This window comes from Podarcis liolepis, assembly GCF_965112155.1.
Source record: "Podarcis liolepis genome assembly, chromosome: 8".
In the NCBI taxonomy this organism is placed as follows: domain Eukaryota; kingdom Metazoa; phylum Chordata; class Lepidosauria; order Squamata; family Lacertidae; genus Podarcis; species Podarcis liolepis.
The window spans coordinates 39,692,831-39,715,411 of NC_139560.1; the positions used below are offsets into that span (position 1 = coordinate 39,692,831).

Genomic DNA, 22,581 nt, shown 5'->3' on the forward strand with positions numbered 1-22,581 from the left:
TACTAAAATAAAACAAAAAGGGAACAGCAACATAATTGGCATTAATATATCCTCTCTTTGGCCTTGCCTATAACTATCCTCTCTTTAAATGTTATCTATTCTGCTCACCATAATGCAAGAAAATATATTCTGGGTCGCGAGAATGGGATGGATGGAAGGGTAAAAATGATGCTCACCAGCTTTCAAATTCGAACCCCAGGGATCAGGACAAAAAGCATCCCTCATTGTCTCCAGATTGTCTTATCTGTCAGTTTTATTTCCTTATTAGTATGCATTTTGGAACAGGGCATCAGTCTCTTTCTCTCTTTTTTTCAAAAATCCAGCTTTTTATTAAATCTGGGGGGAAAGCACATCTGAATGGCAAAAAAAGGAAAAGGGAAAAAAAATCCAGGCTCTAGAAATGAGATTTATTTCAGGTGCAACATGTTTCAGAATCATTTCCTCCCTCGAGGGCGTGTTTCTTGCAGCAATTCTCACCCAAGTGCAAGGGGCACTTTAGTGACTCCTCGTGACCTTTTCACTTGGTGGGAATTCCTGCCAGAAACATGCCATGTGGAAGGATCTGTTTTCAGAGGATCTGTTTCCGGAGGGTACCACTTCATAGCTGTATTCGCTGGGTTTGCAATACAAAATTCAATCCACATTTATACTAGGAACATCCACCAAACACAATGCTTTAAGGCAATACATGCTTTAAGGGAAAGGTATAATTAGCAGCATAAATAAAATGATCACAAATATATTTTCCCCAAATACAATGGCAGCGATAGTGGAATCTAGGAAAGGCTCAGAGATCTCATGTGATGTTTCATATATTGTGTACAAACCTCTAGAAATTAATTTGGATAACTGAATCAGATTGCAGATATTCTACATTTGTCTACAATCAACTGCATGCAAATATAGTTAATTACCAGGAAAATTAAAAATAAAAATTAGAGTTGGTTTTGACAATCCTGGTGCATTTAAATAACAAGAGCTTATCTCTCTTGTTTCATTTTTTGATTGACTGAAAGAAAAATAAGAGATTTACCAATGACTCAGCCTTAAGCACCAAGGGTTGAAGTGAAACCTTTCAGATTAACCTGTTGCACGTGGCCTTGTCCAACAATGTGGCAAAATGATTTTTGGAGCTGTTAAGATTCACAACTTCTACTCTAATGCAAGTTGTTGTGTCATGTCATATAGCATCACATATCAATCACATCAAGACACAGTTTCCCCCAGTTTTATCTTATGGCTTATGTGGCTGCCACTCAAAAAAGAAGAAACAAGCCGTACATTCTGTCTTTCTCCTCTGAGCTGCCTCTTGCCAAGAATTCTATTTAATGTTTGCGTGTTTTCCTCCCAACATGTTTGGACAAAATGACATATACATACTGTGCCTTGAAAGAAAACAAAACAGAAAAGCAAACAGCACAAACTAGGATGAAAAACATATTTGTTTTTCCTCTCTTTCCTTGTATTAGTAATAGTGAAGTTGACAAGTGAATCAGAACTGTACCCAAAGATAATTTTGTGTGTGTGTGCGTGCATGTGGGCATTTGTGTGTGTGTGTGTGAGAGAGAGAGAGAGAGAGAGAGAGAGAGAGAGAGAGAGAGAGAGAGAGAGCGCAGTGCTGCCAGAATCAAAAGAAAGGTAATCTAATTTTAAAGTTATTCCACTGTATTAAACACTAATGGTGATGTCCAATTAAGTGATACTCAGAGTAGACCCACTATCACTCACTCGAATCCATTGATTTCAGTGGGTCTACTCTGAGTATCACTTAGTTGCATACAACCATAAAAACCACAGAAAATATTTTTTTAAAAAAATAAAATAAAAAGAACTGCTAAGTTCTTGTCAGTTGTCCCATTGTTTTTGGGCCCATTGGTCAGAACCCTGGGAGCACTGCTTCTTGAGGATCACTGAAATACGTTACATAGTACATAATTAAGTCACTGAACTTACTGCTTCAAGTTGTGGTGATGGGCATTGGCTCAGGTGTCTTTAAAGCAGAAGTACATGAGGGATAACCTGGGGCACTTTCAGGGGTCCTGACTGAGTTGGCCAAGTAGGCCACATTTGGCCTGCAGGCCAGAGCTTCACTCCTGCTTGAAAGGAATTAGAAAGGAATATTTAGAATTAATATTTGTTTGTTTAAATAAAAAAATTCCTTCCAGTAGCACCTTAAAGACCAACTAAGTTAGTTCTTGGTATGAGCTTTCGTGTGCATGCACACTTCTTCAGATGAAGAAGTGAAGAAGTGTGCATGCACACGAAAGCTCATACCAAGAACTAACTTAGTTGGTCTTTAAGGTGATACTGGAAGGAATTTTTTTATTTTGACTATGGCAGACCAACACGGCTACCTATCTGTAACTGTATTTGTTTGTTTGTTGGCTATACAATGGTACCTCAGGTTACATATGCTTCAGGTTACATACGCTTCAGGTTACAGACTCCGCTAACCCAGAAATAGTGCTTCAGGTTAAGAACTTTGCTTCAGGATGAGAACAGAAATCATGCTTCGGCGGTGCAACAGCAGCAGGAGGCCCCATTAGCTAAAGTGGTACCTCAGGTTAAGAACAGTTTCAGCTTAACAGCAGACCTCTGGAACGAATCAAGTACATAACCCGAGGTACCACTGTACTTTGCATTGGCCACTCAATAATACATGTTCTCTAGGCAGTTCCCAAAAAATAAAATGACCAAAACATTTTTAAAAATACTATTCAACACAATAAAAGCTGCATGATTTCGTCTTTCTTTCAGGCAGATAAAAAATAAACCAGAAATAATACAGTGTCCCTCACACACTCTAAGTTACTCTAATCTCGAGAAAGAAACTTCATGATTCTTCTTAAAGTATCGCTTACCTCCTAAAGACATTCAAAATACTGCTGGGCCAAAGCCTGCCCCCAATTTCTTAAGAGTTTTCTGCTTCACAAAAGGAACATCCCCTTTTTTGCCTCATTTGCAGAATGCTTTGGGATTGAGTCCAGGCATCTGAAGGTGGGGTGTGTGTTTTCTTTCCAATAAACATTTCTCCAGTGTCTAGCAGCCTCCTTGGCTGCCCACATCTTCTGCTCTGAAAAAGCCCCATTGGGAGGGAGGTACCTTATGATACTTTTCCCTGGGTTTTAACTGAAGGGCAGGAAGCCTGACTAATCTGTGTCTGAGCTAAGAGTTCTCACTGATTGTGTTTTTAAATGGAAAGTTTTCTCTTGTGCCTTAGAAAAAAACTTTCCTTTCAGATTTCTTTAAAAGTAAACAGATTTCACTTAACAAATAATAATGAACAGCTGACAGATGCTCAGTTGGAAGCCTTCCCATCTTCCCATGCTTACGGGGAAACCCAGTCAAGGATGTTATGAGGTTTTCAGGAAGTGCAGGCACCCAGGAAGGCTGCTGAATGCAGATCACTGGATAAATTAGCCATAGGATGAAAGGACACTCAAAAAAATTCTGAGCTACCTCAGAAGTAAAGCAATTGCAACAAAAATCTGGCAACCCACCCAGGAGAGTTTCACCAACAATGTCTCCTTGAATTTTTTTGAATGCAATTTCTTTTCTTGTCATTTGGTAGAGAATGTTTTAAAAAAGCAGAAGGTATTTTCAGCATAGCACTAATGTAAACACATCTTTACTTTGACAGGATGAAAATAAGCTGTATAAATAAAGCAGGCAATTCTATCCTTTAGAAATGTTCTTTACTCTCTGTTTATAATCACTTCAATGCAGATATTTAAAAACATTCGAACAATAAAGAACACTGAAAGATCTACTAGTAAGGGCAGGATGTGGGTGGGGGGAGAGAGAGAGAGAATCTGATAGTCTTCCACCTGGCGTTGGTTGAGACTGCAGCAAAAGTTATAGCAATTTTATATTGGACTGAATAAAAAGGCCATGCTGTAAACATGGGATCCATCCTCCTGTGAGCACAAGGGGCTATTTCTCTGTGACTGTATTTGATGGTTGTGTACATCTGTGAGCTCACTTAAACCCCATCTGCACTCTTGTTACACAACCCGGGTATTTTCTGATCTGAATTAGGTACATACTCACCAACCCAACTCCCTTGCACATCAGAAGATAGCCCTAGCCAGTATCTTCATATTCACATCAACAAACGTGTATTGTCTTCCAACCAAGCCTCTTTGGTGCTGCTAAATGAGGCCAGATTCCCAACTGTCAGATGTGTTTCCTGACATGTTTGGATCTGTGATTTAATTTGAGAAGACTTTGACTGTTTTATGGAATTTGTTTGCTGTTGTCTCCTGCCTTCTGAGTTGCTGGTATTTTGTCAGTGACAGAAAATCTGCACTATTTATGGTTTTTGCACTATAAAACTACTGCATCCCCCATTGCATGGCATCTTCTCCTAAGCCATCTGTCACAGAGGTCTGGCATTTTATGTGAATGTTGGTCAGGCAGACTTAACCCAAGTTTTTTTTTTTCCCCCTATGAAAAATGTCAGCAACTACAATGTTTAGCATTTTACTTTACAGTGGCCATTAAACTTGATTACTTGTAGCTCTGTTTCATGGCTGTACTTATATATCAGCTATGAAGCCAAAAAAACACAAGGGTAATCATGGCAACAATGTGCTCAGGTCCTGGGAAGTTCAGCTGGCAGTGATACAGTTAATATCTTGGATTTTTGTAAGTAAGGTTTTTTTTTTTAATGCTGATATAAAAATGTATTTGATATTATACAGATGGCATAAGATGTTGTGGTTACTAAGTTATTATCCAGGATAAGCTGTACTGTCAAAGTCGGGGCTTAAAACTATCACAGGAGATTAAACTATTTACTAAAAAGGGGCAAAAAGATATAACGAAAGCATCTTAGTGTATGAACATATTAGAAGTGTATTTACTTCCCATAAGTATAATAAAGCATATCTCTCTTTAAGCTGGGGGATTGAAAATGTGGACTTTGTCATACGAGAGGAACAAACGCAAGAGTTTCTAACTTGCACTCTCTCAGGCAATTGGCCTGATTGTTTTCAACTTTTCAGAAGGAACTGAGATGAACTGATCTTTTTTTCCTAGGCCTGTGTCTAAGCATCATGCAGGCATAACATTTCCTGGCTAGTGCTTTGAGAAGCAGCATACAGTGCTACAGCTGGATCACGTTAGGTCAAAATGAGTTATTTTTCTCAGGAATTGTTCTGCTAACTGGATGCTGCTACCAGGATTGTCTATGTTAAGTGGTTGGCCTTCTTTCAATCAACATTGTACCTGACATCTACATTCACAACTGGATGCCATTGAGATATTTGCTGACTGTACAAAGTTTGAGGAACATTTGACTCTCCTTTTGATTGTGGGCAATGTTCAAAACTCCCTCCCCTTTCTAGCCAACCAGCTGAGTTGTTTGTCAGGCATGTGAGGTAAAGCGTTAGGCTAGATACTGTTAGACAATATGAGACCTCCAGGGCCAGGCACAGCCACAGGATTCCATCAAGCAACAAGTTAGTCATCCCAGGGGAGAAGTAGGCTGCACATGGACTCACTTGACCCTTCATTTCCAGGTGTTGGTTATTTTACTCTGCATGATTTTACTCTGCATTTTAAAGAAATATCTGGAATAATTGATCCAAGATGACTGGGCCCGGCTTTGACCAGGGAGGGTGGGATACAAATAAAAAAAATATTATTATTATATTTATTATAATTGTATGCCTGGTATGTAACTAGTGCTTTGGAGTTCTGCATAGTTCTGCTCTTAAGGAGATGCATACCCGAAACACTATTCCACATATCACCCATCCATCCCTAAGCAGCATCTGGCTGTCTACTGAATCTCTCCATTGGTTAATTGATCCTCCTCTTCCCTTCCACAGTTAGAAGAAAAACTTTCCTCTTCTTCTAGTCCACACATCTTGGATGTGTGATATAGATTTCCCCAGTGAATTTCTCTGGCTGTTCTGTCAGTTACAATACAAATGAACAGGCAAGGGTTTATGGAAACTATTGCCATAGTGAATCCTTGCCTCTTCTGAAGCTCTTTGGCCTGATTGTTGATGAAGCACTGTGCCATGACGCAAAGTGAGTTGACCACCTCAAGTGACAGGATCCACAGGGGCAAGAGATCTGGCCTCCAATGAATGCATTGGCTGTTACTGTTGCTGCAGTGGCACACCCCTTGCAGGCCAGATCTGCTGGTCTCCTCCTACCCTTGTTCCCAGAGTGGATCTTTATTGCCTCCATGTTCCTGATGTAGATTTTCACTCACCATTTCTTCCTTGGTGAGGGACACCATTTTGTGGTATGCCTCAGGTGCCAAAATGTCTTGGGCTGGCCCTGATCAATCATAACCAGATAATCCAGTGCAGTGCCCCAGTTTTCTGTACTATAATGTCCTGGGATGCACATGCTATTTGACTGGTGCAGGGGGCAGACGTTCTAACCTGTGTAGACACTGTTGTACAACTACTAACTTAACTGGTAGATTTCTCTGTACAAATGAGAAGAGTGTGCTTTCGCACTGAGAACTTGCTTGCAGGCTTTGTGTAGGCCTCTGGTTGGCCACTGCAAGAGCAGGATGCTAGACTAGATGGTCCACTGCCCTCATCCAGCAGGCTCTTATGTTCTTAATAAAGTGCAGCAGATGAGAAATATGATTCACACATAACATTCAGAGGCATGACAGAGTTTGGCCTTATGGCAGAACAAGGGTGACCATGAAGAATAACAGCTTGCATCTCAGTCCACAAGGGAGCTTTGCATTTCAGGGAAGGACACAGTCTGGACCTCTTGATTACAGTAAACCTTTTAAAAGTTCTTTATAATTCAAGCTCCATTTGAGATAAAGTGAGATTGTCAGTGATATATAAAAGACCCATGACAAATGCTCCCCTTGGGTCTGATTTGTACATTTGTTTCCCCTCCCCCTCTGATACAGATGTTGCAATATTGTGAGAGAGTGGGGGTGGATGAAATGTAATAATAATACTGTTGATGAGCTAAGCAGTGAATTAATGCTTTTATCTGAAAAGGGATCATAGTTCTCTGTAAAAGTGAAATGATTCAGGAGATTTAATGCTAAACTTTTTTGTAAAAAACCCCCCTCAGATTTAGTACATATAGTTTACATTTAAGAAGCATCTTATTCTGCTTACTGTGTTTAAGCATAGAAACATGGAAAGAGCATTATAGAGGTATCTCTTAAGTCTGCCTAAGAATTAAATATTAACGGGTATAAATCGAAAAGCTGGTTTTTTAGATTTAGATAAATTTAAATAAAAGCAGGCATTTCCACTTATCCCTTAAAAGCTCTGCAAGTCTTATTATGTTGTTGCTGCAAACTGTTCACACTCTAAACATTTCTCTCTTTCCCCTTGCGTATCAGGGAGCTGATATAGAAGTGGATGAAAATGGCACCCTGGATTTGAGCATGAAAAAGAACCGGCACCAAGAAAAGGGTACTCCGCTAACGTCTTTCAGTACAACAGTTCCCACTCCTGCCTCTTCTCCCTTCAAAACAGGCAGCATTCTGGTCAATGCCACCTTCTACCAGGCGTTGTGTGAAAAGGAAGGATGGGATACGCCAATCAACTATAGCAAGAGCCAGGCGAGAAAGGGGGAGGAGAAAGAGGTATATTTTTTGTTTATCACAATACACCATGGAGGGAATTGTTGATCTTGGAATAATTTATTTTACAGTACCCAGTTTGAGCTATGGCAGCTAGTACTCCACTCCTAAGCCCATGTGCAAGTCAATGGCACCATTCATTTTGGTGGGAGTAAGAATGAGACAGTGTACTAAGAATTAGGGTGCTAATGCGGATTTTTCCTTCCTGGCCTATAGGAAGGATGTGCAGTTAGAACCATTATGAAAGCCAGTGAAGTTATGATCCTGTATCCAATTACCTGGGAATAAGTCCTATTGAACTCAATGAGGCTTACTTCTGATTAGATGCATACAGGATTGCATTGTAAATCATGCATTCTAGAAAGCATGATCAGTATTCCTAGAAAGTAGCATCACATTTTGGGAACCAGTTTATGTAGGGAATAATGAAAACATTTTAAATCCTTAAAAAATAAAAGAAAGAAACTGCATGAGATTTTTCCAGCTCTGTATATATGATATGATCAATATATAATTAAAGTTCACACTTCCATGATAGACGTTAAGAATTAAGAAGTTATGACAATGCTTTATCTCTGATCTGCTATGCATTCATATTCTTTATACATCATGATTTAGAGAAATGGTAATTTTTGCTTTGCTAGCAATATCACTCCTTTAAGAGATTTGATAGAACAATGAAGCTCTTCCAAAGGCTTTTCTCTCTCTCAGCAAACTCAACATTAAATCTTAGCATTTAAAATACTTTTATTCAGTTCAACCCTTTGGCTACACATCTCTTATCCCTAGGGAAATATGAGGTCAAAATATAAAAGTCTCTGCAATCCTGTGATCAAACTCATAGGGCTAAGATTTGTGAAGTACAGACTTCCTGGATTAATGTGCAGGCCTGCCCAATCATATGTAAAATGGCGCTATACTTACAAAGCAATGATGTAGGGGCTGCAACCTCTGTCCACTGCTTCCCATTGGCATCCTGCAGCCTCTCCCCCAAGGTCATTTTTTTATCCATTCTGGTACTGACACTGGAAGTGAATCTGGCTAGGGAGGGGCCATAAAGGCAAGCAATGAGCAAGAGCCCCTGACTATCCACCCTTCCCCCCACACACTTCAAATTGCATCTCTGCTGCCTGTTAAGCATAAAATTATGCTCTACATGGGGCTCCCTTTGAAGGCAATTCAGAAACTGCAATTAATTCAGAATGCGGCAGCTAGACTGGTGACTGGGAGTGGCCACCGAGATCATATAACACCGGTCTTGAAAGACCTACATTGGCTTCCAATACGTTTCCAAGCACAATTCAAAATGTTGGTGCTGACCTTTAAAGCCGTAAACGGCCTCGGTCCTGTATACCTAGAGGAGCATCTCTGCCTCCATCGTTCAGCCCGGACGCTGAGATCCAGCGCCGAGGGCCTTCTGGCAGTTCCCTCATTGCAAGAAGTGAGGTTGCAGGGAACCAGCGGAGGGCCTTCTTGGTAGTGGTGCCCGCCCTGTGAAACACCCTCCCATCAGATGTCAAGGAAATAAGCAACTATCTTACTTTTAGAAGACATCTGAAGGCAGCCCTGTTTAGGGAAGTTTTTAATGTTTAATGCTGTATTGTGTTTTTAATCATTGGCTAGGACCCACCCAGAGTGGCTGGGAAAACCCAGCCAGATGGACGGGGTATAAATAAATTATTATTATTATTATTATTATTATTATTATTATTATTATTATTATTAAACTGGTATAGATCCATGTTTAAAGACACAGATCTGCTGCTGTCATCTGTAGCTTGACCCAAAGCTAATGCTCAGATTTAGTCGTTAAAGAAACCAAGCACATTTTTTAAAAAAACCCCACACATAAGCCGCATCCCATTTACTCCTCTGTGTTCCTCACAAAGACACTAGAAGAGAACATCAATATGCATGTCAACATGGCACATCAATTTGGCCTACAATAGAAACTGAATAGAAAACAAAAAATGCAGCTGTGGTCCCCTGCCCACCCCTTCATAAATAAGACAAATATTTACATAAAGTAATTCATCATTTGTAAGAGATACTGTACTAAATTATAATTTAAACCTGGTGATTTCCTTGATTTTTGTTATGTTCTTTTCATTTTTGTGTTTATTGAGCTTTGGCAGGATGTTGTGGGGTATTTTTTTCCGCTTGTTTGTTTGTTTTCTTCCCCCCTCCATCTTTTTGGCCATGTTTTCCATAGGAACTTGTTGCCAGAGCTAGGCAAAGTGGAGGTTTATTTGGACTTTCTCTTACGACAAAAAAAATAAATAAATAATCAGCATTGACCCTTTTATGCCAACCGACTGACACTTTGATAAATTAACAGAAATCAGAACAGTTTGTTCAGCTTTATATATCCCTGTAACTTAGGAACGGTACAGGCAAAATGGCTGCCAGGTGGAGGCCATATTACTATTTGCTGCCATAGTGGTTTCATACTGAGCAAGCTATTTGTGGTCAAAAAGCAGAAAATTAGAGTTTCCTCTCCATGTCAGTGAAAATTTTGGGAGTGAAGAGTCTGTGGGATGTTAGCATCCGAAATGCATACGTAAAGGGTTAATTGCAAGAGATGTAGAACTCTGCGATGTCATATGCCTGAGGCAGTTATGGCAGTTATTTCAGTTATGGCAGTTAGTTTAAGAGTCTTAACAGTTAGAGCAGCAGGTATGTTGTGTTAGGCTGCTGTCTGCCTCAGAGTTTCAGTCAGTCTGTAAATGTTAGTCAGCCTTAGATACAAATCTATGTAAGATGTTTTAGCAACTTAAGTATCACCTACCTGCATTGTATATTTAATCTGTAACTGCAAGTACAAAAAGTTATATGTTATTTGAACTTTAAAACAGAGTGTCTTGCATAATTTTTATAGGAAGGAAAAAGAGAACTAATTAAAGGGCCAAACAACCCAGGGCTTTCTTCTGCATACTCTGCAAACGGGAACTAATTCCCACATAGTATGGGACAAAATTCCTGAATCTTTTGGATAACTGCTGCATACCAATATTAAACACAGAACAGCTACTTAAACTTCTGATACAACTGCTCAGATTTCAGTTCTAGAAATTGCTTAATATTGCTTGCACCAGAGGTAGCCAAACTGGTGGTCCCTCTACCACACACGTATATTTTAACTCTGACCTGCCCCAGCTAGTCAATGATCAGGGATGGTGGTGGTAGTAGAAGAGGGCACTTCATTGACTCCCATGGTCAGCACTGACTAGCAATGACCCTCCACGGTTTCCCAACCTGACTTGGGTGATACAGGGAAATGAACCTTATACCTTCTTCACAGAAAGTATTTTTCTACTTGCTTAGCCATGACTGTTTCCTCGACTAACATGCTGCAATAAGTCAGTTGCAACAAGCAACCATTTTAAAGCTGTGCCTTCATGCTAGTCATTATGTGTGTGTCTTCTGGTCCTGAGCAATCTCACAGGTGATAGATTTTAAAAACAAAACAAAACAAAACAAAACAAAACACCTTGTGTTGAAGTGACACTCTCCTTAGGCAGACAATTGCCATACAGGCCCACTTTTTGTTGATGTTATTGTTTAGCATCTTGCTTTAAATTTCTGGCAGCAGCACCCAGGGCAAAGGGGTTAGGAGAACACGAGGCTGGTTGAAACATGTTAGATGCAAGTGGGTATGATCAGAGGACTATACAGAAGCCACGAGGAAAATAAACCACCAAAGAGTTATGTGACAGCTTGTGGTGCTTGTAGAGAAAAAGGACAAGGATAAGCCGATCTTGTTCCTAGCTTGTGACAGGGGTAGTAATTGCAAGACAAGATTGCTGTGCTTGTTCCTATCTCTGAGGCTGACCTTGCTAAAGAAGTGCCTTATCTTCCTGGGTCCTCAGCAGTTGTTGCATTTGTGGTGATGGAAGAGGAAGAGGAGTGTGTTCGTTGTGAGACAGATGCTCACATTTCAGTCTTAGACATGCTAAAATGTTTGTTAATAAAGAAGTCCTAAACCAGGATAATGAGTGAATTCAATATAAAATTACTTCGATTCAGCTGGTATTGATTTGAACCCATCCAATGAACCAAACTCACAACTGGGTCCTGTTGCTGGTGATATGAGCCAAGTTTCCAAAAGGGCAAATTGTTCCATAGTGAATCTAGAAAATCCCTGGAGATAGTTATGGGATTTATCCAATAGATTGCAGCTGTAGAAGTAAAAAATATAACAACCCCAAAACATTTCTGTGAATTAAACAAAAGACTTTGGATCTGAGTACATAAAACCTTGATGGAGACAATACTGTATACAAAAATTGCTGCCAAGATTTTCAGCACATAGACATTCTCAGCTTAAAAGTTGTGGGTTTTGTGCACCACTCTTTTTAAAAAGATCTGAAACTTTAACAGAATACTATTTCCTCACAAGTCAAGCTTGCCATCCAACCCACAAGCTTCCTGATCCTCTAAAGTCAACTTACTGTCTCTGAAATGTTTTGGTTTTTTTTAATTCTACAGCTTTTCCAACACTAGATAACAGCAGGAGTCTTAGAAACTTCTCAAATTATAAGGGTGTAAGTTGCCTCAAAGTAAAATAAAATAATCTATTTTTAATTTATTTTCTGGTTCATATGCATAACAGTTGGCTGATTTTGTTGGTCATTTCTAGAAAATATTGTCTCCCTCGTACACTGAGAAATGGCCTGTCCAGATGCCCCTTAAAAAAAATAATCCTGAATTTGGAAGAGGCTCACACTTTCTCCAAAAGGAAAGTGCTGAGAAATAACTGGAGCTGTCAGTTTAGTTCAACTGTCAGTTCTCCAAAGATTCCAGGGTTTAAAATGTTGAAAGTGCCAGATGCTATTATCTGTTATTCGTGTTGTCATTATGTTCTGGTCTTTGCAGAAATCAATATAAATGTCCATCTGCACATTAATGGAATTTCATTCATTTATTTTTGTCGTCCTGTGTGCACATAGGAATATGCGCACTGGCAAGAACTCAACTTGAAACTAGTGGAGCTTCCCTGCCATCCCCAGTAACGCCCCCCCCCCACATACACACAAATACAGTCTGCAGTTTGGCAGACTGTTCTGGAAATAATGGGGAAGTTCAGCTTTTGTACACATCCCCCCCACTTTTGTAAAAAAAAAAAAAAAAAAGAGCTCTTAACTGGAAGTAAGCTTGTTATCAGTGGTACCTTATTTCTCTGAATCAACTGACCACAGTAGTCAGCACTTGTGATGCACATGAATGGCCTCTCAAGTTTCTCCTTCCTATTTATTGTTTGAATATTTGTGACCTGCACTTTCATAGAATCCTATAATTGTAGAGTTGGAATGTACCTAAGGATCATCTAGTCCAACCCCCTGCAATGCAGGAATATGCAGCTGTCCCATACACAGGTTGAACCTGCAACCTTGGCATTCATGCAATATATTAAGGTGGCTTAGAGCATGCAATACAGCATGCTTACAGCATGCAATGCAATAAAAGCAATCCATCTAGGTAAAACATAATTAAAACAGCAATAAAGCAGCAATAGATAATGGCTGGTTAAAAAGAAAAAAACGTGAGGGCCTACCTAAAAAATACAGCTTTTAAGAGATGTCTGAAAGAAAGCAGGGGCAGTTCTTGCTGAAGCTGCACAGGTCATGAGTTCCACAGGACAGGGCTTGCTATGCTAAAGCCTTGGTTCCTAGTGAAGGCAACTGAACCCTAGGGGCTGAAGCAGGGTCAGCCCAAGACATTCTGGTACCTGCAGCGAATCACAATATGGTGGGGGCCCCTCCCTACCAGGGAAGAAGAGATGAATGAAGATTAGGATCTGCTGCCATCTCACCTTGCCTTGTGGGTGGCTAGTTTTGGGCTAGGTAAACCCCCAGAAGGGCTCCATCAGAGATATTATCAGCAGATTAGGGGAGCATTTTCACTAAATTTTCCCAAGGACAGGAGAAATTCTCAAACCGTTTCTTAGGGCTGAGGCTTTCCATTAGCAGTGGCCATAGGTTGGCACCTTAACTCTGCCCATCCCAAGGCTTTGTCTTTGTCTTGCTGATGTTGCAAGCAGCAGCTGCTATGTTGGCAGTTTGGGCACCATTTTTCACCCTGCTAAGATGGGAATGGTGGCCATTGCACAAACAAAAGATGGAGCATATTGTGATAACATTCTAAATTGTGATAACATTCCTAGGGGAAAAGGGGGCGGGAGAGAGAGAGTCAGAAATAGGTCTTCTGAGAAATTTTGGTTCAGCTCTAGCTACCAGTATTGTGTTGAAGATAGAAGCACCTCATTCTTTTCTGTTATTTCAGAAAGATCCTGCGAGCTGTCCTGAAAGCCTGGATGAAAAAAGATACTCAGATGTCTCGGTTCCTAGTCCAAAATCTAAGCTCCATTCAAGAGATCTCAAAAAGGAACTGATCACGTGAGTCACAAAACATTCCTTTCCTTCTTGTTGTCTATGGGCTTGAGAAGTCCACACACTGCTGATTTGCCCAGGGTGAAGAAATGCTGGATCTCGTCCCTAATATACACTGCAGAATATTGGGTGCCATTACATCTTCCTTTTTAGCACTGGACTTTAAATCTCTGGGTAGATTTGGGGCAATATTCTCCTTTACTTTTGGCTCATGCCACGTAGCAAGTATGAAAACTTCAGGGAAATGATCACTTCATAAACAGGTCATCCATATCCTGCATGGGGTTGGATCCCACAAATAATTACTGTATTTTTCCGTGTGTAAGACTAGGTTTTCCCCCTTTAAAATAATGTCAAAAATTAGGGGGCGTCTTATACTCTGAGCCATCTCCCACCATTTTCTTAAATCTGAATCCCCCAAAACAGGGGGTGTCTTATACATGGGGGCATCTTACAGATGGAAAATACAGTAGTTCCTGTTTGCTGTACCTGAAATCAGTCTACAGACAGGCCTGTTTGAATGCTACAATTCTGTGGGAACACAAAACAACAACAGAATGTGTTTGTTGCAAAAAAATTAACTTTGCCCAAGAAGAGCTAGGTTTCTAATAGAGCAGTTGTTGACATGTAATAGAGCAGTTCCTAATCAGTCAGTTTCATATGATCAATGTATCATTAATAGTTGATATTCTTTATCTTTCTCTGGCAGCATTCACAAGATGGTTTATTCCGTTTTACACTTGTTCTTAGCCAAAAGGCTGAGAAGTGTTTCCGTTTTCACAATGCTTTCCTAACTATTAATTGCCACATTATATTTCAGTTTCCACACGATATATAAGCCACGTCTAGAATATAGTGGGATATAGCACAAGTTTATCACTCATTTCCACATGATTTGTCAACGGGTTTTTTTCTGGAAGCAAATAACACAGAAATGAGCACTAAGCTTGTGCTATATTCCACTATAGTTCCAGAGCTGGCTTTTACACCATGTGTAAGCTCAAACATAATGCAGAACTTAATAGATAGGAAGAAGTTGTGAAAATGGAATAAACAGCCACATGAATGCAGCCTCCATCTCTGTTTTTTATAATTTCATTTATTCATCACCAAATACTTTGATATCAATTCTATGTCTGACGTTTGCCTTATGGATTTAGAAGCCCTCCTCCAGATATTACTGTTCCCATGGGCCAAATCTTCTTTGACACAGCATGCCTTAATCTAAATCTAAAGACTGCTCACCATATTGTATCCACACTTATGTGTTAGCTTTGCCTTTTTTAAGAACACAAATGTTGATGAAGCTAGCAGAAGGAAAAGCAATAATTTCCCCAGTGACACTTTATTATTATTTTTTACTATTTATTAAATTTCTATTTAAAGATCTGTTGCTGTGTGACATTAATTCCAGGGATCCACACAGCCATTTACTACCTTAATAACTGAACATAATTTCTTCTCTCTATAGTTACAATAATTCCAAGCCTTGTATGGGATTTTAAAGCATCCGTAATACTTGCTCTGCATGCTGATGTGTACCCAAAATGTGCTTGCCTACACAATTTAATTCATAAACACTTAAGACTCGCCATTTAAAGATTCTAAAGGTAACACTGAGGGCAGAGGACATTTACTAAATATTCACCGGCAGAATAGGTAGTTTAGTGAGCAATACAAATGGCTCCATCATGAGGAAGCACCTATAATGACAATAGCAATTGTAAAGAAAAATTCTACCTCTGAGGTTCAATTACAATGAACTTTCTTCATTATAAATATAGATTACATATTTTTAAATATTAATGGTCTCTCTGATGATTATATTTATACCAAAGCAGCTGTATGACATGGAATGGAATAAGTTGTCTAAATGATACACTAGTTCTTAAAAAAAAATATGGTGCATTCTATGCTTGTTTATAAAATATTACTTTGTGGTCCATGCATCAACAGTGTTTTGGGAGGATTAACTAAGAGAATAATTTTGCTTCTGAAGAAATAAAAAAGTAGTAGCTGGGACCAAAATGCAGTCTCTGGATTTTTCAAAGTAATTGGGGGGGGGGGCTAACAATTAACCTGTAGAAAATTGGAATAGGTGAGCCCTTTTTAGAAAAGGGCAGTTTCTCATATCCTAGGGCCCTCAGGTTCATGATTGTTAGTCCTTACAGTGTCTTGGTGAAGTTGGGCCATCTAAATCACGAGATCACATCAGCTTTTAATATCACATATATTGTGAATATATAGCAAGGGGTGTGAATCCAGATCCATACACAACCTTTTTTAAAAACATTAAATTGAACTTTCCCCCCCTGGGAAAAAAAATAGGGGTTCCTATTCATGTGGGGAACAATTTTCCATCTTTGTATGTTTATCGCACAGTTCAATAAGAGAGACGTACAACAACTGTATGTGTGTCTGCATTTCCATTTTATTTCCTTAGGTGTCCAACACCAGGATGTGATGGCAGTGGTCATGTGACAGGAAACTATGCATCGCACCGCAGGTAAAAAGTGAGAGCAATTAATAACAAAATGAAGGCATGACATTGTGGACTTTTTACTTACAAACCTGTTCCCATAAAAAAAAACCCTGAGCAATTTAGCAATAAAAACATATAAAAACACAGAGCTGAAATCCAGTACAGATGTAGATGGGGATAAAAATCTCCATTTAAAAGGAAGGTCTCCAATAAGTACCAAAAATATAACAGAGGCAGAGCTTGTTGGATATGTAACAGGAGAGTGTTCCAAAGGGTAAATGCTACCAAAGGCCCAGTTCCTACATTGTGCTGAATGGAGCTCCCTATGCAATGGTTTCTGTGATGACCAAGGTCCAGCTTACAAACAAGTCCCTGTAGCAGTTGAAATGCATCATCTGAGCAAGAAGGAGCTCTGTGGCCTATGAGGGATACACAGCTGTATCAACTACTACACTCTTCCTTCACATCCCTATGGGGATGAAGGAACTAAGAAGGGATTTGTTTACAAGTGGTTGGTCTGTGATCTGTTTTTTTTAATTTAATGGTTAAATATTTTTAGTGCAATCTTTTAATATTTGCTGAGGTATATTCAAGGAAGCCTATTTCACGTTTGTTTGTTTTTTCTAGTGTTTCTGGCTGCCCGTTGGCTGACAAGACCTTAAAATCCTTGATGGCTGCCAACTCTCAAGAGCTTAAGTGAGTATTAGTATCAAAGGAGAGGGAGGGGTTCATTGCTGTTCTCTTCCTACATATTTTACTTACTTCAAAACCCAGTCTGCTTGTTCAGCAACAGGAACCAGTAGAGCTGCAAAGCAGATGTTTGCTCAGCCTTTGGGGTAACAACTCCAGCTTCCTGTAGAATGCACTAGTCCAGCTCTTGCTCCAGTGCTAGGTTTTGGTCATGGACACATGATATGGTGTCCTGGATATGGTGGCAAAGGGTGACAGGTAGCCAGGCAGGGGAATAAGCCTGGATAGTTACAAATGCTCTCAAAGCAGGCCTAAAGACGTCTGACTCCCTATTGTCCAGGGACTGCATGATTATTAATTCACTTCTGAATTAATTTCAAACAGGAAAACTCCACACATCAATATTTTGTTACAGGTCTCATAGTTAACTATTTTTCCACATGTGACAGCCATGTCCAAAAGAGGGATACTAACAGGCTTGGGGAAACTCCAGGGGTTGCAGAAGTGCAGAAAAGATTAGGGAAAATACTTTACTGTGGGACCCCAAAAGCATAACTTGAATAGAAACACTCTACAGTGGAATATTTTGTTGCAGATCCCACTAGTCATTGTCTAACTTCTACACCTCTGCCATACTGCCCCATACCTGTCCAGTTTGTCCCCTTTCACTCACGCAATCCTACCAGTGTAAGAAGTGTAGCTATAGTAATAGTCACCTCCCACGTGGACAAGGTTGCTGGGTTTGCACTAGCAGGGAGTTGAAACTGCCCCTGCTAAGGGAATTTGGGAGCAGTCTTATCCCACCCAGCAGGTATAAATCAGACGAAGGGGAGAGAATCTTACTGTTTGTCAGGTCTTGAAGTAGATGTGTCTAAATGTTGGGAAAGAAAATGTTATTCTCATATTTTGAAAGCCAGCTGGAAATACCAAATCTTGCAAGATGGCTGGATCTCACAAAATACGCAGTCTGGTTTTTCAGATCAAAGTACTTGGGCTAAGCTTTAAAATGTGAGTGTTTATCCAAACCAAGCCTGCAAATCTTTCCTTTTTATCCTTTGCCACTAGACATACCCCTCTGCATGTGGTTGAAGCAAGCATTAAATCAGATGAGTCCATATACTGCAGAGAAAAGTCACAAACAAAAGAGTGGCTGTGGAGGTTCTTAAGGAGGCCTGAGCAATCTGGGCATCTGGCCTTATTATTGAAGAGGAAGGTTGGCAGGCAGTCACCCAGTTATCATTGGGAGTGTTTTGGCTGATGAAGATGCTTGGATAAAGTCTGGCGAAGGCTTCCAAGAATGCTTGACAGAATCCTGTGCTCGTGTAGTGCAGCTTGAAAAAGTGCAACAAATACAGAGCTGGTTACTAATTTGTTGTGAGGAATGCAGACATCTTTCCCGAGGGCAGCATTTCTGTTTGAGAGTTAATCACATCTCCTCCCGCATTCCCACTGTAGCATCTTGAGGAAATGTGACTGTCTTCAAAACTGGTGCATTGGTTGCAATAGTGAGCGCTGTGCATAACGTCATTGGGCCATTGGAACTTGTGGGCTACTGCCTGTGCAATTGCTAGGAACACTGGATCCTGCACTGATTAGCAGTGGCTCTCCAGGATTTCAGACTTGATTATCTCCCATCCCTATCTAGAGGTTCCAGGAATTAAGTCTGTGACATTCTACATGCAAAACAGTTGCTCTGCTGCTGAGCTGTGGCCCTTCACCTCAACTCTTACTGATGAGCAACACACTCTTACCACCACTACTGCCAGCATTGTCCCTTCGTTCAAGAAGCAGTGCTGGAAACTGTTGTATGCTATTAACAACCACTTCATTTTATGTTTCCAGCTGTGTTCTGCCCCACTCTCTTTGGTTTGGTGAGGTGGCAACAATAAGTGCAGAGTAAGAGGTCTGATGGGGATGCGCGTGGCGCTGTGGGTTAAACCACAGAGCCTAGGACTTGCCGATCAGAAGGTTGGTGGTTCGAATCCCCACGGCGGGGTGAGCTCCCGTTGCTCGGTCCCTGCTCCTGCCAACCTAGCAGTTTGAAAGCACGTCAAAGTGCAAGTAGATAAATAGGTACCGCTCCGGCAGGAATGTCATTTCCGTGCGCTGCTCTGGTTCGCCAGAAGTGGCTTAGTCATGCTGGCCACATGACCCGGAAGCTGTACGCTGGCTCCCTCGGCCAATAAAGCGAGATGAGCACCGCAACCCCAGAGTCGGCCACGACTGGACCTAATGGTCAGGAGTCCCTTTACCTTTACCTTTAAGAGGTCTGACAGGAAGCTCTTCCTCCCTTCCCTCACCCCTCTGGTTCTGGCATTGAGAATGCTGAAATATTAGTGTCTCAGCTGCCAGGAAAACTGGACATGTCATTTTCCTAGGATACCTGAGCCCTTACAGTGCCTTATGGGGATTCTTCCCTGGCTCAGATCGCAATCAGAGAAATGACACTGAGTTTTGAATATAGGCAACTATTCCTAACATGCTAAATTTGTATTTTGAACCAGGTTAATAAAACTTCCAGCAACATTGCTATTCTCCTTTTGTACAACCACTGCAAGCCTCTTTGAGACACTACTGAGTATATTCTATATGAGGCCACTAAGATGTTCCCATCACACCTGTATTGCACATCTACTATAAGTTCCTCTAAGAAGATCCAGGACTAATGGCATGATTAACTCCACTGCACTGGATTAACAAAAGAAATACAAAATGCTGTTGAGCCAGACTATAAAATCCCTATTCCTAGGAGAAAGAGAAACAAATGTTGTGTGTAATGGGTATACAGGGGGTTATATTTCTTTTTTTAACAATTAATTCAGTGCATATATTTGAGCCTGACCATATATATTTTCAGATTTGAAATGCACTGATTCTAACAAATCAAATGATCGTTTTCATCTTCCCCTTCCCAGAAATCTAAATAACTGAGTGGGAAAATTGTGAGGTTTATATCAGTGGCTGAGTTTTCATGTACAACACAGCCCTTGTACACCCCAAAATAGTTGCTTTCCTTGGGTACCCTTTCTTATTTTTCCAGTTGCACACAGTCATGTCAAACCAGGATTGTGGGAAATTCCAATGCAAAAATCTCCTAAATTAGATATTTTATGTAATGTCAAGGGTCATCATCTTCTCTGCACTTTGCTTTATAGATGTCCAACTCCAGGATGTGATGGGTCTGGTCATGTCACTGGAAACTATGCCTCACACAGAAGGTAAGAATCTTCTGCTTATTTTTTGAGGGGGAGGGAGCTTTGGCACTCCAGATTTTGCAGGACTACAACTCCCATCACCCCGACCACTGGCTATTCTGGCTGCAGCTGGTGTGAGTTGGAGTCCAACGTTTGGAGGGCCACAGGATCATCACCCCTGAATCATCCAGAAGCAAAAGCCTGTGAAATCTATATTGCTCTACTCTGTGTACTTTCAGCTTGTCTGGTTGTCCCCGAGCCAGGAAAGGTGGTCTCAAAGTGACTCCTACCAAGGAAGAAAAAGAAGACCCTGAACTTAAGTAAGTGGAGTGGCAAAGGCTTGTCACTTATGCCTCGCTATTGGATACGTCACAGGAAGATTGGTCTCAGATTCACTAACATATATCCTCTCCTAACAATAAATCCAAACAAAACCTCCAAAGGATGGTTTTATGGTTCAGGTGCTGTTGTGCTGTCCTTGAAGTAAACCAGATGGCACAGCTATGGAAAGGTCCCAGGTCTTAAGAAACAAAGGAGAAGCATAGTCTCTGAGTTTATCTGGCTCATCCCCATCCCAGATGAGCCAAACTTTAGGCAGAGACCCTTTTTAGACCCTCTATAATTCTTCTTCTGAGCCCTTATGACCAGTAACCTCACCCTTCTGCCAGTCCTGTACACCCACATGTAGGGAAGGCTTACATATCATGCATTATTTCCCCTACCAGTTCACTGGCTGATGCTTACAGGGGCTGACAATTGTCTGCATGTGGTGCCTCTGCACGTGAAGATTTGACCTTATTTCATTATATATATATATATATATATATATATATATATATATATATATATATATATATATATATATATATATATATATAATATATATATAAAGATAGCATATGGCAGGACAGGCAATAAAATAGAAAACATAATAAGAGTGCAAAATGATCATTAAAATGATCTACTGATCAAAACATCTAAACAGTTGCATAGGCCTGCCTACATAAAAAAGGTCTTTCAGAGATGCTTGAAAATCAAAAGTGAGTGTACCTGCTGAAAAAGTGATCCATAGAATGGGACTCATGACACTATGGCAGATCACTAATGGAAGCTAGTCGAGCCTCCTTCATATTTAAAGCCACCATATTTAAAGTATTTCACAGTGCAATCCTTTGCATACACTCAAGTCCATTGAGTTCAATAACGGTGTATTGGACTGTATTTTTTAAAGTGGTCTTCATATTGCAGCCCTAATGTATAGACAGCTTGGAACCAGCAGCCTGTGGGCCAATCTTGACACACCAAGGAGTCTAGTTTGGCTTGCTTGGCCATTTTCCTCAAACTGTGCCTTTTACTTGTTTCCTTTTTCTTTTAAATATATTTCCCTTGTTCCTTCAAATTAAAAAAACTTTCCAGAGCAGCTTGCCAAAACCCCCCACACTATTTAATAGTGCATATAAATAAAATCAATCAATGACTCTTAAAACAAGAGTAAAATACAGTAGCCTAAAATTCAGTAATCCAGCATCAAACAAGGCATTTGGCCATTAGAAACCCTTGGATCAGGCCAATGACCCATCTAGTCCAGCATCTCACAGTGGCCAACCAGATGCCTACAGGAAATCTCCAAGAAGGACCCAAGCACATTAAAACCTTGCTATTAGTACGTTAATATTATAAAAAAAATAGGCTTTATTTTATTTATGGGGAGGAAATCTTTCTTGAGGTGTCGCTGGTACATGGACATTTTTCCCTTCTGCCTCTTGGTTTTTCTTTTCTTTTTCCTAAAAATAACATCAGTTTTGCTGTGCTTCTGTAGATGTCCGGTGCTAGGCTGTGATGGCCAAGGTCACATATCAGGTAAATACACTTCTCATCGCACTGCTTCGGGTTGTCCTATGGCTGCCAAGAGACAGAAGGAGAGTCCTCTCAATGGGTCTTCGCTGCCCTGGAGACTGAACAAGCAGGAGCTGCCACACTGTCCTTTGCCAGGCTGCAACGGGCTGGGTCATGTTAATAACGTTTTTGTCACCCATAGAAGGTATCACTTTGTATCTTTACTTTTTTTTAACCCAACAAATACCTACAATGTATTGCAATTGTGTGAATTTAACAAATGAAGCTGTTGAACTGATAGGAAAAATCTTGTTAGGATTTTGCATAAGTCCCTGAATTAACCCCAACTCGTTTCCTAGAGATGTCCAGGATTTTTCGAGATGTCTTTGGTTTTATTTTAGCTGT

The 22,581-nt window shown here is 40.3% G+C and overlaps 1 protein-coding gene and 1 long non-coding RNA gene across 15 annotated transcripts in view; one reads left to right on the forward strand and one right to left on the reverse strand.

The window, feature by feature from the left end:
- The window catches only part of ST18 (ST18 C2H2C-type zinc finger transcription factor), a 190,846-nt gene that overhangs the window by 158,032 nt on the left and 10,233 nt on the right, over window positions 1-22,581 (forward strand). For 11 of the 12 annotated variants that reach the window (XM_083517879.1, XM_083517880.1, XM_083517884.1 and 8 more), the window contains 7 exons: window positions 7,343-7,588; window positions 13,868-13,980; window positions 16,418-16,480; window positions 17,084-17,152; window positions 20,302-20,364; window positions 20,580-20,660; window positions 22,160-22,381. In XM_083517879.1, coding sequence (XP_083374005.1) covers window positions 7,343-7,588; window positions 13,868-13,980; window positions 16,418-16,480; window positions 17,084-17,152; window positions 20,302-20,364; window positions 20,580-20,660; window positions 22,160-22,381 — 857 coding nt within the window. The remainder of the gene's footprint in view (window positions 1-7,342; window positions 7,589-13,867; window positions 13,981-16,417; window positions 16,481-17,083; window positions 17,153-20,301; window positions 20,365-20,579; window positions 20,661-22,159; window positions 22,382-22,581) is intronic. The other variant, XR_014529337.1, reaches the window with a different exon arrangement.
- LOC310713624 overlaps window positions 1-22,581 on the reverse strand; it is an 80,431-nt gene that overhangs the window by 13,892 nt on the left and 43,958 nt on the right. The window contains exon 8 of one of the 3 annotated variants that reach the window (XR_014529348.1): window positions 15,453-15,677. The exons of 1 other annotated variant lie outside the window; for it this stretch is intronic. This is a non-coding gene — a long non-coding RNA (uncharacterized lncRNA). Of the gene's footprint in view, window positions 1-15,452; window positions 15,678-22,112; window positions 22,243-22,581 lie in introns of those variants that run through there. One more of the 3 variants, XR_014529349.1, reaches the window with a different exon arrangement.